Here is an 18124-nt window from a genome sequence, read left to right on the forward strand (position 1 = left end):
GTTAGTCCAGAAGCGATTGGCCGAGTTGTTGTCGGAGGACCGGAAGTCCAGTCGCTTCGCCTCTCTCGACATGTTGTGGTACTTACGAAAAGCACAAGAACACTCGCCACTCCCGAGTGTCCGATAACGGAATTCACGTGACTCGATAAGCCAACTCGGGACGAATTCCTGACGACTTTTGAGTAGTGGAATAATGTCCGTTAATTGTTATTATATAGAAAGGGTTCTAGGATTTGGAATTAATTTGGAATCGTTAGATTTGTGCTCCACCTTGTCTCTAAGTGGTTCGAACCTAAGATCCGTAGATCATGGTCGCCATTTTCATTGCAATTTTTGTAGAGTGTTTATATTTTATCCTCCACTCCGGCAATGCAATCGCCATTTTTGTTCCCACGAAAAATTCGTCAATGATCCACGGAGCTTGGAGTAACCCAGTTTCGAGGTTAAGTTTCGTTCGTATCGAGGATCCATGGGGACGTCTCAAGAGCTTCTTTGTTTCGATGAAGGCATTCCTGCGGGTTAAGAACGCGAGATCAAGATTCGGGTGAAAAGCTCAAGGCAGTCTTGCAGATATTGCGGTCCTGCTGACTGACAGACTGCTGGCGACGGAAAGTCGTAAAGCGAAATTGCGGAGGAACGGCTTTGCGCCATTCTTGGTTATGCCGTCGCGTATTGCGACGCGACGTACGACGTATACCCACGCAGCAGTCAAACGTTACGCTGCGCTGTGGATGTACGAACCCATGTGGGAAACTTGGAAAGTTTGTAGGTGTTACGACTCCGACGACGTCCTCGTCCTCGTCCTTGTCCTCGTCCGACGACTCCGTGGAATAATCAAACCGATTCGTTCCGACTTGGTTGCGAAAACTGCACAAGCGTTCGATCCTCTTCTCGGAACGAATCATCGTTTCGATGATCGATCGATCGATCGATCGCCACGATCGCACGAGGGGCGAGCGATGAAAAGCATAACGTATATATATACTCTGCATGTCGCAAACCAAACACATGCGCCGATATTTAATACGCCACGTAATTAATCGTGCCATTTGGTCGTATATAGCAATTACGTGACTACGCACATCTCGTTTCATATCTTTTTTCTCTAACGACGCCATGCCGTCTAAACAAACCGAAGAAGTTTAGACAAACTGATATCATCGGTATAGATATAACGTGACACTCACGTGACTGGATTTAGTTCCAATTTCCGCCACAAGATTGCGTGAAAAAAAGTTTTCCAAAAAGTTTTTTATCACCTGTTGATCAAATGGGAATTTTATTTACTGTAAAACTGTTTTTTTTTTTTTTTTTTTTTTTTTTCATTTTTCTGGAAACTTATCGCTACTTAAAATTGGAATTAAATCCAGAACTTTTATGTTATGTCTACTATCATCTCTCTTCGAATTCGCCATATGTTATATGAGGTTCGGAGCAGTGCATTGTGGAGTTGTATAAACGATATTTTTGCATACATTTCTTACCTTATAGAAGAATTCCAGTTTTCATCATTCTTCGGATGCTGAATATCGAGCTGAACGTTCCTCGATTGTTTTTCGAAAATTCTGACCCTGCGAATAAATAACGACACTGTAAGCGATGTTATTGGATGACAGGTATACTCGAAATTTTGTTAGTTTTGAAATAAAGTGAAAATATAATAAAGAAAAAAAAAAGTCAAAATCCTATCACCTCCGATGGTTTTTGGTGGTTTTTGAATCGTTGAAAAATGTTGTTTTCTGTCTGTTATTACATCAATGGTTATGACTTTTACGCTTCACTATGATTTATGATAATTTACGTTTCTTATGATGATGTTATTGCTACTGGTTACTAACAATAAGTGGAATTGACAATTAAATATCTACTTGAGTGGTTTTTTATTTGAATTTCGATAACGAAAGAGGTAAGAAAATAAATAAAGTTTGAAGAACTTTTGCGTGCTGGAATTCGTATCATACTTCAAAAATATAATAAACTACATATATTGACAAATTTTGACAACAATTTATCGTTTTTTTCACAAGCCTTAATTACGGATTTATTATGTTGAACCCTGAATTGCTAGAAACCTCAAAAATGAGAAAATTTGAAAATCTGAAACATCGAAATTCCGAATGATCGAAGATTTTCAGTTCTGCGAATTTCCGGCTCGTTGAAATTTAGCCGCTTTAATTTTTCTCGGTTTTGAATTCTTGATATTCTTACGTTGGAAACCCTGGTAATTCTAATTTTTTTTTTTTTTTTTTTTTCATTTTTTTAAGATAAAATATCAAAAAATGAATCGTTCGAATTTTGATTTTCAATAGTGTCACTGATCAGTAGTCATTCTAATCACAGCATCACTTTCGAAAATAAAAATTTTGACCAATTGATCCTTCAAAATATCGATCCTTCTAAATTTGCCCCCCCCCCTCCCCCCCCCCCCCCCTCTGCCCCCGCCATCAACTTCGTTTTTTCCTCAAAGTTCGATCTCTCAACGTGAATTTCCGCCACCAAAAAATTCCGGATCCGTCGTTTTTCCGGAACTTTTCAACCAAATTCGAAACGTCAACCCCTGCGACAAGGACTCGATTCTTCGACCTGCGTAGTCGACGTCATCGGCGTCGTCGAGCGTGTAAAACCGAATTCCGGACCAGCACTATCTCCTCCTCCTCCTCGTCGGCCGTCCCGCGCCTCGTTCCCCGTGTCCGATCCCGTCTACGCCTGGTATTATAGGAGCAAAATGGCGCCCGAGGAGACCGAAACGCCGGTGAAGGCGCCGACGCCTCGGCCGTTCGATACGCCTGCCGTGCTTCCGACGCTACGTCGACGTGAAGCAAAGCAAAAAGCCGCAGCACCTGAGAGTCCGAAACGCGCCGCCGCGACGCGTCTTCCTGCTTCTTTCCCCAATTCCGTTCACGGATCAGCCGCGAACGACGCCGGGAGGAGCCATTTCCGTTTTAAAAAGAGTTCCGGATGTTGTGGGCGGAGCCTCGCCGCTCACCGCTCGGGCTCCCATTGGACGTCTCCGACTCTAATACACCGTGTCATAGAAGGACGAACCGCGGGTTTTCACTGTCGTTTTGCGCCACGCACACTCGAGAGAATCGACCGTCGCTTCGTCATCTCCGCGTGCGAAATGCGACGCGATACGATTAGAAAAAAAATGAAAGTTTTGGATTGATTTAACCATTTTCTATAATGGATTTAGTTAAGTAAGCAAGAAGTGAAAGTTGCAAAGTAAATTTTTATACGACGAATCAAATGTTGGGATAAAAAAATTTGCGTCATATTCAGTAGCAGAAATGTAACAAATATGAAGTGGAATTGCCGGGACGTTTTGTTTAGTTCAATTATTCTAACAGAGTTTAATAATGTGTCGATATTCTCACCTCGGAATGAAATACACATCCGGATAAATCGCTTTTGATGGGGTTTTTGCGCGCAGGGAAAACCAGAAAAATTCAGGGAATTTAAAAAAAAAAGCTGGCCGGTATTTTCTGTGCGTCGAAAAAATAAACTCGTTCTCTTACTAGGTAATCTAACCTAACCTAACCTGCACGCTAGGGTGGTTCGTTTTTTAAACTTTTTTTTTTTTTTTTTTTTTTTAACGTGGCACAATAAAAATTTACGATAAATACTGAGGAAAAAAAAAAATTTGCCTTGAAAATCTGGAAGAGATATAAAAATATCTCGAGGTAGTTACCAATTACTGTAATATTTATGTATTTAGTTACAGACTAATGTTGTATGTCATGTAGGAAAGGGTGGGGCAAAGTGGGCTCCTTAAAATTTTTGAGATATCAAAAAATATGGGGGCAAAATGGGCACCTTAAAATTTTTGAGATATCAAAAAATTTGGGGACAAAGTGGGCTTTTAAAATTTTTGACATCTCAAAAAGTTTCGGGGCAAAGTGGGCCCGTGGGGGCAAAATGGGCCCCTTAAAATTTTTGAGATATCAAAAAATTTGGGGACAAAGTGGGCTTTTAAAATTTTTGACATCTCAAAAAGTTTCGGGGCAAAGTGGGCCCGTGGGGGCAAAATGGGCCCCTTAAAATTTTTGAGATATCAAAAAATTTGGGGACAAAGTGGGCTTTTAAAATTTTTGACATCTCAAAAAGTTTCGGGGCAAAGTGGGCCCGTGGGGGCAAAATGGGCACCTTAAAATTTTTGAGATATCAAAAAATGTAGCGGTAAAGTGGGCTTTCAAAATTGACATCTCAAAAAATTTCGAGGCAAAGTGGGCCCGTGGGGGGCAAAATGGGCACCTTAAATTGGGCATAATTTTTTGTAAAGGTGCCCACTTTGCCCCACCCTCCCCTCTATCTTCGAATCAGTGAAAAATGTCGAAAGATCGTCGACTGAATTTTGTCTCGAAACTCGTGTCGATTGCAAAGCTGCAGGAACGCGGAAATGATCCGTCTGCGGTACATAAGAAAGAATCGCGAATATGGAAGTGAATTCGTCGGAATGAATTATCTCGTTGAAGCGAGCTGCCGAGCGAAAGGGAGGGGGAGGGAGGGAGGGAGGGAGAGTGAATTGCAAGGATGAGCCGGTGCACCAGCAGCAGAGCCAAGTACTGCACGTTAGTGCCGGGTAATCATAAGCCGTCGACGGTCGAGGATCGGCGTCGCATCGTCATCATCAGCATAAACCGTATACACCGCAGGATCGGATTATTCTTTTCTCGGAAAAACAATCTCTCATTCTTATTTATCCCACAACCGGCAATTAGTTGGCAATATTTTTTCGCCTAATGGCACGTTTTTCGTTATTTCCATTTTCCCGCCCCACCATAGGTACGTTATTTCGCAAGGATTCGTCGGACATTACGCCTTGATTATACTCGCAATTATACTGGATTCGTTTCCTTTCTCGGGAAAAGATTCTTTTTTTTCACTTTATTTCCTCGTCGTTTCTCCGTTTTCGGATCGTTCGCTTCAATTACTCAATGATTTCAAATTTTTTTTTTCTACGCACCAGATGAATTCTCAAAGTAATATGGAAAACTATGTATTTGTTTTTTTTTTTCTGTATCTCTTTTTTCTGTGTTCGTCATTTATAAATCAAAAGTTTTACTTCTGTTCAAATCAACTTTCATACGTTTGGGGGAAAAAAAAACAAAGAGATTGTCAAAAAGTAAACTTGGCGCTAACGTCTGAAGTAGAATTGTGCAAATTCGACTAGAAAACAAAAAAAAAGTTTTGGAATTTTCTATCTATTTTTTTCTTTTCAATTTAAATTGCTGAAACAATGGATGAGAAAAAAAAAAAAAAAAAAAATTCACTGAGACGCTAGACCAACCCTTTATAGAAAATTTTTCTATATTATATCGAAAGTTCGAATTTTGCTAACGTTTGGCGGATTCGCAAGGTGAATTTATTATCTCTTTTTTGTTTCAGGTGAGAACGTCGAGGTTCTACTAGAGTACAGTACCAAACTCCTAGAGCGTTTCCGGTATCCTTGGGAAATGCTACCCCTAATGTTCGTTATATTGAAAGACGCGAGAGCCGACCTTGAGGAGGCTTCTCGACGCATAACGGAAGGTGAGACGTCTATAAATTAGGCATCGGGGTGTATACCGAAATATTAAAAAGGAAATTACCTGAGGTCTCCGGATTTTTTCGAAAACTTGGATAACTCTCGTCCATTGTGAAAAAAAAAAAAAAAAAAAAAACAAATCTAATATCCAAACTTTGCCCTCGGAGATCGATTCAGTTTTTCCATTCAAATAACACGAGGAATGCATTATTTTATTTTTCAAACTCAGGCTCGATTTTTAGAAAATTTTCGATGAACTTTTAATTTCGTAACAGAATGTCACTCGAATATTTGATAAAAATTCAATGGTTTATCCGTTATAAAAATTTGAAGATCAATTTTTTTTCCTTCAAAAATAAATTCTCTGCTTTGAAAAAAAAAAAAAAAAAAAAAAAAAAAAATTACATCCCGTCGGCGTTATTTGAATGAAAAAAAGTTTCAATTTCAAGAGATTGATCTATAAAGATTTGTTGAGCAAAAAAAAAAGATGGCGCACGAAAATAAGAAATGATTGAAAATTTGAAATTTGTTTGCTTATTTTTTTTTTTTTTTGTGCGACAATTATTAAATTCTCGTAACTTTTGCCCGATTTTTTTTCATGTTCAGTATACACCCTGGTCGTAATAAGCTTTTTCTTATCAATGTATCAATTTCAAATGCGTGTTATACACACGAATGAAAAAAAAGTCGAAGAATCCAGGTGTAATCTTCGCATTCTGAATTTCAGATGCAACAACACAAGAATTACTTTCACCATGCATGACTATGATCTCTTATACTTGTTTGTTAATATTTATCAGTAGATACACAGCATTGGCTGTTAAAATTATCTTTCATAATCATCGGATAGAATTGTTCGTTTGAAAAAGCAAAAAAAACTTTTTCTCTCCAAAAACGTACAGTTAATGCATGCAAATCAATATACCAAAAAAATCTCTTAACACGTGAAAGCTTGAGAAGAATGCTATATAGAAGAAGAAAAACGCTGTTTTATAGCGCGTATATTTTCCTATAAATTCTATTTCTTGATATTTTCATATTGTTTTCGTTCACTTGTCAATATTGCACAAGAGATCATTAATTAAAATACCCTGAGAATCCAACGATCAAATCTGAAGTTGAATGAACGAGTTCACCTTTAAGGAACATCAAGCAAAAAAGAAAATAATTCACCGCATCAATTGAAGAGGAAAAAAAAAAACCACATTTTCGTCACTGAAGATCTGTTACTGGATTAACGGAAAAATTTGAAATACTCGAAGATAATTAAATTTCATCACTGAAGATCTGGATGTTGAATAAACTAATCGATTAATTCCACATTAAGTTAAATTGCTAAAAACTGAAAAAGAGAATAACTACAATTTCATCACTGAAGAATATTATCACGGACAGTATTACCTGCAGTCGATCGTTTCGTCAGCGTGCAACTTTCGAAGATGAACCAGAACTTTCTTAAATATTTCTCACACTCGTGTCTTTCTTTTTATCATTATCATTATTATTATTATTATTATTTTGTAATATTTTATCTTGCGTAATATACATCGTGAATTTAAGAGTTTAATTTTTTTCGTTCGTTTAAATTATGCGATTCAAAAAGTTGCGTACCAAACATTATATTATTCGTGAACTATAAGAATTCGTTGTGTGAAAAAAAAAAAAAAAAAAAATTGAAAGAAAATTATAAATAATTTCATCAAATTTTATTAACGTCGCGAATTACGGGTAACGGTGACTAGTTCCTATTATTAAATGTATAAAATATTAATCAATATACTTAACGTTTATCGGAGTAATATAATATTCGACGATAAACCGATAAAAACGAGAATGATTATAAAAAAAAAAAAAAAAGAATAACAAAATAGCGAAACGTTAGCGAAGATCAAATTTTCTGTGGAAGATTACGACGACGACGTCGACGACGATGAACGTGATTGTGAAAAGGTAGGAACTCTATAGATTAAATTAGAATATAATACATTGATTCGAGTATCAGTGAAAGAGAAAAATTTTGAAATATGGTGTAGAAAAAAAAAAAAAAAAAAAAAAAAAACAACCACAACAAAACTACAAACACAAATAAATAAATGAATAGATGAACAATCTTGTTTACACGCGTAATTAAAAGAGTAGCGAAGAACAGGAATGAAACTTGCGGACATATCAAGGAAACGGGATATAGGATAACCATGCACTCCGGAGTCAGCGTTGCGAGGTATGCGGTAAATCGGCACAAGATGTTGGAACCGAGTCGAGAGTCCGCGACGATCGACGAGCTCGGCACGATCACTCAATTGATGCCCCGGGTAAGGCGAACGAATCATCGCAGGGTATGGACATGTCCCGGTGTTCCGGTTTTTCCACACTCTACATACGCGCAAACCCGATCACGGAACTGCAAAGTCTTTACAGCAAGAACGGAGTAAATAAATAAAAATAAAAACAGAAACAAAAACAAAAAAAAAAAAAAAACTATCTGTAACGAAGAGGGAACCAGCTGCTGTTGCTGCTGTTGCTGCAGAGCAGTCTGTCTCTCATCTTGAAAAGAGAATTTCCGCAGCTCTCAAACGTCGTTTAAGCCTTTCAGCCAGAGAAGCCGATAAATACAGTGAAACGCTATTTTTCTATCTGTTTTTTTCTTTCTTTCTGGATTTCGTGCAAAATTCTGAATTTTTTTGCATTTCCGGGTCGAAAAAAGAAAAGAACAAAAATAGTTGAACTTTGAAATGATGAGGATTTCTTTTTTTTTTTTTTTTTCTCGTAATTCCGTAATTGTTTACAATTGTTGTAATATAAACGATGTGGAGATAGAAAAAAAAGAGGTATTTTTGTGAATGTAATTCGTTTACCGGAGAAGTTTGATAAGATACGCTTGAAATTCATTCCTTGACGAACTGCGATCTCAGAACGGTCATTACATTTACAAAATTTAATCCGTAGGGGTAGTTTTCACCCTTCTTAAGGGTGCGTATAGATAGTTTTAGGAGTTGCGTATATTCTCGGCCTAAAATCGTACCGTCTGAAAATAATTATTCGTATAAATCTCATATTCAAGAATACTGTTTTCACTCTATTTTAGGGGTTGTTGTTGTTTTTTTTTTTTTTTTTTTCAATTTTTCACGTCATATTCGCATTCAGGGTCGAAAAAAAAACAAAAAAATAAAAACTGAAGTGCGTGACTGAGAGGGTTAACCTTTACTGTAGCTTTAGGGTGCGATTCACCCCAATTTTTCTTCGGAAAAATCAGAAAGAAATGACTTCCTTGCGGATTCACGTGCGCAAAGTGCTTTGAGATGATTGAATTTCAGGATCTCCGAGTATGTTTCGCTCTCCAGAAAATCCTAGATTTACAAGATCAACGATTATTGAAGTTTTTTCGAAGGGGAAGCCCTCCTCAAAACTGTAAATCATTTATTTACATTCAAGTAGAAAATCTTTTTACATTAGAAACCGATCATAAAGTATACAAATCAAAGAGTACATTAACAGTAATAATAAATAACTTACAAATGATAATTTCACAGAGCATCGATTAAATTAATTTATAACGTCAAAATATTTGTAAGTACTTGAATTTAAATAAATAATTTAAGGCCGAGAACAATATTGTCTTGATTACGATTGCCCTTTGAGATCTAAAGACACTGACGTTGTCTGGCGAAAGCTGATAAAATAGGATCGTCGAATCGTGTGATAGAAACTTACAATTAGATGAATGAGACTCGCGGGAGGTTACGCCGATGCGAATGTTGGATAACACGGTCAGTGCATAATGGCGTTTAAATATAACTTGTTGCACCGAGTGTACCGGGTGTACCGCGTCTATAAGTCCGTGGCCGGCGAATAACGCAAGTTCGAAGAACGAGAGCATAGTCGTCGTCGTCGTCGTCGTCGTCGAGAGTAAGTCGGTAGGTATGTAGCGGCATGGCAGTTGTAACATTGGAGTTTGCACACAGTTGCAATGTCGGTCTCCCCCCTCCAGGCCTGCTTATGCGCACATTTTCCGCGAGCCACCGCGTCGGCGGATCCCGTGCCAAACGAAGAGCCAGAGAGAGAAAGAGAAAGAGAAAGAGAGAGAGAGAGAGAGAGAGAGAGAGAGAGAGATAAAGATAAATGCAAAACTTGGCAGTCTGCTTCAAAGTCTAAGAAAGGCGGAGGAGAGCTTCTTGCGTAACAGCGTTCGTTATACGACCGTTAGCGTGGTATTGGAGTGCACACTGGTCGAAAGCTGGTTAGTTTTTGCGCGATATGTTGCACATGTGCACTCCAATGTCGACGAGGTGCAGAGAGAGAGAGATAGAGAGAGGAGAGCTGAGGCCGCGGGGAGAGAGGAACTCGCGGAAAACCGACACGTGCACAAACACAGAAACGCGATTTACACACAAGATTTCCTTGACATTAGAGTCTGCCCCCCTCCGTCACCACCACACCGAACTAACCAACCAACCAACCAACCAACCAACAAACCAACCAACCAACCATACCAGAAGTTACAATGTTCCGTTCGAGAGACCGCGGTTCTATATAGCTGCTTTAACAGTACTAGTCTATAATTTTTCCACACACCTGTTTATGGATGTATGATGTTTTCCATTCCACGGCGTAGTTTCGCCTCTATTAAGACAAGCTTAACGTATCTGTGATCGGTGTAATAATGTTAGAAAGATTAATGGAACTTTTTGAAGAGCTTTTTTATTTCAAGTGTCCTCGAAGTCCAATTGCTCTTGCAGGTATTGTCTTCTTCAGATTCTGTAGTAATATCCAAGGTTCATGAAATTTGTTGAATAGCTTTTTTTCGAACCCTCCTCAAAGTCCAATTGCTTTTGAATTGTCTTCTTCAGATGCTGTTGTAATATCCAAAATTCGTGAAATTTGTTGAAAAGCTTCTTTTTTTTTTTGAAGTGTCCGTAAAGTCCATTTGCTCTTGTAGGTATTCTCTTCTTCAGATCCTGTAGTAATATCCAAAGTTCATAGAACTTGTTAAAAATCTTATTTTGGAACCTTCCTTAAAGTCAAATTGTTCTTGAATTGTCTTCTTCAGATCCTGTATTAATATCCAAGATTCGTGAAACCTGTTTAACCTTTTTTTCCCCGCGTCCTTAAAGTCGAATTGCACATACATTGCATCTTCTCTTGTTCAGGTTTGATCGAGTTTGCCAATTATTTATCGTTGAAATGCAAGTCTCGACACCTTCGGTTCGTTCCACGTCTCAATTAATTGCATGCCATTTTGCAATTGCGATGTTGCAAAAGTATTTCGTAACGGGCTTATAATTCATACACGGGCGTTTTGCCACTCGCACATTTTTTCTTCCTGCTGTAAACAAGTTTATTCCTCTTCCACAATGTATGAAAAAAATTTACTCAGATTTCCACTTTACATGTCCCCAAAAGATCGATACTTTTTTCTCCTACTTCTCTATATCATCAGGGCTATTGAAACTATATTAAATGGAATGAAAAAGAGCACGACTAGAACGATTCAATTCAGATAAAGATAATAACTTGATCGATCGTATAATAATATGTGGTATTTTGTCTACTAATATCAATAAATGAAAAACTTGCAAAAAAAGCAAAAAGAAAACCAACCGACAACAGACGTACGAATAAACAACCGTCGTCGTCGTCGATTGACTTGGACGCGTTGCACCAGGCATAATTTTTGTTCGAAACGCTTTGACGTCAAAGTCAACCTTTGTAACCTTGCACTTTATCAGAGAACTTACAGTGCCATTTTGTGTGTGTTCAGTCTGCATCGACGCGACCTTCCTGCAATTTTCTATTTCTATATACTCACATTCTATCAATTTCATACATGTATGTATAAGTAAACGTTATACCCGGTTTCCATGCCTCTGATATTTTCCCTTATCTTGATGAACTCGAGCGAAAGAATGAGAATAATCACAGCAAACATCTACTTTGTACCTTCCTGGTTGTGTCCGTCCCTCTCTCTCTCTCTCTATATGTATATATATCTCTCCGATCGTGCTATTTTAATCCCTCTTCAAAATTCTTATCATATTCATTTATTTAGCCATTCAGGAATCGCGAATCGAGGTCCCATGCGATAAGAATCGCAATATCTCCGTGCGAACGACGCAGCCTTCCTTCTCTCTACCATTATGTAGCAGAATGTAATTCCGCCGGTTAAAGTCCCGCGTATGCAGCAACCTACTATGTAGCTCGCCTGCATGCACGTAGATACATCCTATATGTATATAGCTCTATGTATAATACCGACCTCGGTGACACTGACTAAACTAAACTTAGCGCGCGCGAGGCTCGCGTCGCGCGCTTCAACCGCGGGATTAATATGGCTAAAGTAGGTAGAGTGTAACTCGAGGTACAGTCATCCACATCAGCTGCATCCGCGACTAACGTTTCCATCAAAATTACACCCCAGGGTGTTTCATTTTTTTACTTAAATTTGTTTTTTTTTTTCTAATTTTTTTCAACGTACCAATCGAAAATTTTTTTACGATATGTTTATTGTTTTCGTTTCGTTGTCGAATTAATCAGTGTTCATAAAAATCAAATTCTGTATAGAAAACAGGGAGAAAAATTTATATCAAAATTTTTTTCCGAGGTCGATAATCTTTTCGATAAAAGACTGCGGAATTGTTAGGCGCAGTTTATTGTTGTTTAGTGAACGATTAATTGGATCATGTTACGAAAAAAAAATAATTTGTAACGACCTCGAAATATTTTACAGCTTCCTTCAGATTCTAAGACAATTTTTGTTTTCAGTATTTGTCATAAATTTTTTTAGTAGCACCTTTAAAAAAAAAAAAAAATAAAAACCGTTGAAAAATAAATCATCCTGCTACATTCTCTGTTAAATCGAATGAAATTTTAACGGACCGGTTTCTCTCCTGTTTTTTTTTTTTTGTCATTTTTTCAAAAAATGTCTGCGTAAGAAAATCTGCGTTGCAGTAAAAGGATTGATCGTTTCTTCTTTTCTCGGAAGCGAACAAGCTGGATTCTGTTGTACGGATAAATGAAATTTCTATTTGTTGTTAAACATATTTCTCAGGCGTTATTTCATTCGAATATAGTTGAGAATTGTTTTTTTTCTTCCCTATCCATGAGATCGGATCAACATCGAATTACCCTGAAACCTTAAAAACTCAACGATGTATAAAAACCAATTCAATTCGTGTCTTCAATATCGAAAACAAACGATTCTTATCTCCTGATCGGGGTAAAATTTTCCCAACTATGAAACGGACATTTTTTAAACATTTCAGTATTACCTACCATCATAGGTACCTACAAAGGTGCCTACGATAATGGATGGCAAACAACGATCAAGAACGACACGCGATCATATACCTAATATGAAAATCTTGCGGTTTATGCGAAGCAGTTAATAATATTCGTAGAAAATTTACTTTCCGCAGCATTAAAACTTCGGTTTGGTGTCGATATAAGCTTATAGTTGCCGCTGTTTCAGCGTCGCGGTTCTGCAACTCGTTTAAATACTCGCTGTTTTTACGACGCTGAACAGAACCGCGCGTGCAAACTCTTCGAGACTCCCTTCTAATCTTCTCACTCTCTGGTTTTGCACAGCATAAAAAAGAAAACAAAATTTGATGATGAAAAAAGAAAGAAAGAAAAAAAAACATCTCGGCTTTGTTCACCTCTTTTTCTCCATCGTAGTCCAGGGGCTCAACTATTTTTAAATACAAATAACGAAATCGAATATCCGCCATTTTTGTTTTTTCGCTCGGTAAAAAATTCGAATTCTTATTTTTATTTTCTCTCTTCTCTAGAAGGGGAAAATAATCACGAACGAAACTGGATCGGGTGAGTCACGAAATGTGGAGGGGATTAATATTCGATCGACAATTGTTTTGCGCGTTACGTGATTACCGATCGAGTTTTACCTCATCGCTCGTACCGATCGAGGGCGTTCGGTTATAACTATAGTCATGATTCTCCTTCTCTGCAGCACCCACTAAATATAAACGCGGGGATTGTTGTGCTTAAATATTCGCAAAATGGAAGTGACGTCACGAGGTACGAGCGACCGAACGGCCGGAAGTTGAGGCAGTTAAAACACCCCGGATTTGCGCCAGCTGCACCCGTCGCTCCTATTTCTGACAATCCGGAACTCTGCTTCACCCACAATTCAGTATTACTTAGAAATTTTTTCAACTCTGACCCATTTTCTGAGCTCGCGGAAACGCTTTTTCGACAGATATAATAACGATCGATGAATTCAGGCTTCGCTTTTGATTCAGAAAGACTACAGGAAGACCTGCATCCCTAGATTATTGCAAAATGTGATAAAAATTATCTAAATTAATGAAGTTCTTCGCCATTTTACAAGCGAATATCTTGTAACATTTGGTGCTCTTTCCTCCCTCATCTCGTCCCCTTAAGAAGTAAGTTTCTCCCAAGAATGACGTAGAATGAAAAGTGTTAAAAGACGATAATATTTCGCGACGACGATGATCCCGAGAGTCATTCGATATAACCTCAAGTCTCGTAATTATCGTAAAATTATGAAGCAAAAACTGGCCCAAGTTTTACGATTTCGTTTCCGTGAAGAACGGGGTCCCTTAAGGCCCCCGAGAGTCGGGAATGACACCTTCGGGACACCGGCTTTTGGGGCGGAGTCAGTCGACTCGAGAGCAGCAGGGTGCGACGACTAGGCACGACCTGGCCCTCCTCCTTGCCTCCCCCACCCCTTGGTTTGAAACTGGGATGAGGAAAGGAGGAATCCTTCCGTCCCGAAGACCGACTGACGAGAAGAGAGCGAACCGCATAGAGATCGTTAAAATATAATTTATGATCGGCAGCGTATATGCAGTATTTTTGCGTCCATCCGCCCCCTTCGTTCCACCACAGCTTCGAGTTCGAGTGCATTATACCCACAAGCCCTGGCAGCTCCTCGAGAGCACAAAGAGTGTCTGTCTTATCGTCGCATAGTTTCCTAGACGAGAAATATTTTTTCCTGCTTATTTTAAAGGTGCAGGCAGTCAAGTCCCGGAAAAGGTGATCGAGCGAAGGTTCATCGATTTCCGTCACCCATGAGCACCACCAGCATCGCACGTACAACAATCGTTCTTTACCGTCCTTCTGGCGTTGATTGATCGCGGTTTAAACACACCGCACCGAGTTCCCGAGTTCTTACCTTACCTTACCTTACCTTACCTTACGTTCGTGTGTTGTTACGTTTCGGACGTGCGTTGAGGGCAAACACATTATTAGTTGTTGCCACGCGACGCGTGACTTCCGAGTAATCAAGCAAGCAAGCAACCAGCCAGCCGTCTGCAAGCTGGAGTGAAATTCTGAGTTTTAAATCTCAGCGATCACGTTATTGGTAAATTCCTGGATTCAGCGTTCGTCGGAATCCAATCTAAATCTCACGTTCTTTGTGTCTCTGATATATACCGACTAGAAGGTGAACCAACCTTTGTCCAGTCTACAGGACGAAGCTTCGTTCGTTCTAAAGTCGAAAAATGATGACAATGACTGGTGGACAAGAAAGGACCAGAGAGAGAAAGAGAGAGAGAGAGAGAGAAATGGCTTCGAGGAAAGATCGTTACCTCTAAACGCACAGGGCCATTATGCTCGGACCTTACGTCATACGTGGTAACGAAGAGCGGGATGAAAAGTGAAAGAATGAGGGGGGCGAGAGGCAGAAACAGAGACAGAGACAGAATGCTCTGCTCCTTCGGGTTTTTATAGCTTATTACTTGGTCCAGGCAGTTAAGATTTTGTACTAGTTTCTTACGGGCGCCTCGGTTGTTAGAGCCAACAGTGTTACAGGTTCGTGTTCGTTTGTTACCGCGGACTTGAGTTCTGATTCAAATAACGAGGCTGGTCCGATACGAGGGAAAAGTATCGCATCGCATCGCATCGCATCACCACGTGGCGAAGGATGAGAATTGGAAGTTGATGGGTGCGTCGATCAAGAGATAGAGATAGAGAGAGAGAGAGAGAGAGAGAGAACACAACGAACAAAGAAACTGCGCAAGAAGAAGGATAATAAGAATAATAAGAAGAAGAATAAAATGAATAAACGAACGGCAGTGCAATTAAGTAGTAAAACTCGAGAAGTAGGAGGAGAAAAAAGAAGGAAAGGAAGGCCGCATGCTATGCCCACAGAGCACTAGCAGCACCTTGCAGCCTCGAAACCGAATGTAAAAACCACGCCTCGGCCGAGTCGGCCATTTTAACTCTATTCGACCTCCCATTGGTCTCCTATCCTCGTTCTAAGAAGGGTGCTATTAACTCCCCGAGTCGTCTGAAAGCGCGCCTCCTTCACGACCTTCGCAAATCCTGGTGTACAAGAAGCCCTGGAAACCGTGGCGATGGAGACCAGTTCGAAACAAACAAACAAACAAACAAACGAACAACGAACCAAACATAGTTCTAATGATCGGAATGCCGTACCTTCGAGGTTACAAAGTGGTAACTGATCTCAATGCCACTTACTTGACCTCGGAACAGAACACCAGAGCACGTCTACCGAGTCACAACCACTTCCATTTTCGACCAACAATTTCATCTTCTTCTTCTTGACCCTCTAGCCAATGCCGAAATCCGCACCCTGGCCTTCTGGGAGGCGGCACGATTCATCCATGGTGGTGGTTACTACTACAATTGCTACGGTACCCCGACCGGAACGGCTGCCAGTGGGCCAACCTATCTCCCCCAGGCACCCTACATCGGACCACCACCCCCCACGGCTCACCTTGGTCTTCAGCATCCCCTCTACGCCCACGTCGTCAACAGGGTACCATCGAGTCCGGACAGCCCCCCTGAACGCCCTGCCACGTAGCCCCGGTAAGTACCTAAGTACCTAAGTACCTGCACACTTCCTCTTTGGTTTTCCACCTGGTCCTTAGAGGCATGGAGACTGGACAAGGAGACCAAACTCGAGTTGGCTTATTTTATTTTTAGTACCACTAGCCTCACTTTTGGGGATGCCCAAGATCGACTGATCGATGATCTTGCCATGGGATTCGTAAAAAGTTTCCAATGCCGCCTTATATTTCGGGTAGAAATTAGTTTACGCGAAGTTTGGTTTTCTTGGATGGTCTACACGATCAGAAAAATGGCGAGGAATCTTCCAGTGAACCATCACGGTCACTTGAACCATTCAGATTTGTATCTTATGGTCGATGTGTATTTTTTTTATTAGGTATCATATTTTATTAGGTTTAAATTCTACATAGCGATTATTCGGAATTTTTATCTTTTCAAACGTAGATCGACGACGAATATTTATTTGTTTATAAAATTCTTTATTCATGATCAGTTGGTCAAAACTTGAACCGGTTCACGAATTCGTTAAGGGCTTGTAAAGTGGAGTGAAAGTGGTTGGGCGAGACAATAATACAGCAACATACGTTCTGCCCTGATATTTCACGTTCCCTGGGATTTAAATCCAATTAATCGCACAACGGTTACACAGGGTGAAATTCACCCCAGCTCTAAAAAAGTGATAACCTGTTTCAACAATGAGTTTTAAAAATTTAAGAAAATGATCTAAATATTATTTTTTACGGCATCGGCATTGAAAAGTTCACTTTTTGTGGCAGTTTTCGTTCCGTAAAGTGACGCTTTATACGGCAGCGAACAAAGTTGCGGAATAAAGTCTTTATTCCGCAATTTTTACGCCCAGTTCGAAGTGCGCATCCCAAACTGCCTTATAAAGTAGCTTCGTCGAACAGATCGCGACATAACCTCACTCTTCGTTTTGCTTTTCAATGCCCATACCGTAAAAAATATTGTACGTGGCATGCCCGTAAACCGTTTTCTGGCTCGGATAATTTCAGTACTCGCTTTCGGCTCGCTTTCAGCTCGTCTTGAAATCTTTATCCTTGCCAAAAAAAACAGGCGATTTACGGGCATGCCACATAAATAGCTATTTCTCTGAATTTTCCCAATCAAAATTGATTATTCAAATATTGTAAAACATCGGCGAAGTTAAGATACCAAGTGTGTCCACGAGGAGTTTGACTACCAATTAGGGTTAAAAACGTTTTTTGAATAATTTTCGAATGACTCGAAGCAGCTCGAGCCTTTTCACTAGTCTAACTAAAATCGCGGGGGATTTCGCTGACTGAGAAGAGGGCGGGGGGCGAGCGCGTTTGTCTGGTGAAACGGATTTCGCTGAGGATGAGATTTGCGTGGGTCTGATCACCGCGGTCCGCCAGGCCTGATGGCGAGTAAGTGCTCGTAAATTTGCTAGTTTAGTGTTGTGGCGTTTATTAACCTCTCTTCTTCTTCTTCTTCTTCTCTCGCCGCGGTATCTTCGCCTTCTCCACCCGGTCGTATTCGTAGTCTGGTCGCGATTACCGGAGAAAAATTTCAGAGCTTGGGATAACGACTCGCTACGAATTCGCGGTAAGAAAATGGAAAACTGGTATCAACGAGCTAGACTCGTTTCCTTGGTTATAATTAGCGTCCATGAAGAGACGAGAAAAATGAAAATAAAAACAAAGAGATAAAGGGTGAGACGGGTGAGAAAAGTTTTGCCCCCCGCCCTCCCCCCTCCCTTCCCCCTGCGGTTTGTGCGCGTTGAGAAATAAAAGACAGGGAGCGAACGAGTAGCGTCTAGGTTGAAGAGTT

At 39.9% G+C, this 18124-nt stretch overlaps 1 protein-coding gene across 5 annotated transcripts in view; it reads left to right on the forward strand.

Annotated features, from left to right (window-relative positions):
• LOC124413757 (protein doublesex) overlaps positions 1 to 18124 on the forward strand; it is a 48001-nt gene that overhangs the window by 17288 nt on the left and 12589 nt on the right. For 4 of the 5 annotated variants that reach the window (XM_046894506.1, XM_046894505.1, XM_046894504.1 and 1 more), the window contains exons 3-4: positions 5386 to 5529; positions 16078 to 16333. In XM_046894506.1, coding sequence (XP_046750462.1) covers positions 5386 to 5529; positions 16078 to 16328 — 395 coding nt within the window. In that variant the 3' untranslated portion in view covers positions 16329 to 16333. Of the gene's footprint in view, positions 1 to 5385; positions 5530 to 6251; positions 6925 to 16077; positions 16334 to 18124 lie in introns of those variants that run through there. The other variant, XM_046894507.1, reaches the window with a different exon arrangement.

This window comes from Diprion similis, chromosome 13 (assembly GCF_021155765.1).
Source record: "Diprion similis isolate iyDipSimi1 chromosome 13, iyDipSimi1.1, whole genome shotgun sequence".
NCBI lineage: Eukaryota > Metazoa > Arthropoda > Insecta > Hymenoptera > Diprionidae > Diprion > Diprion similis.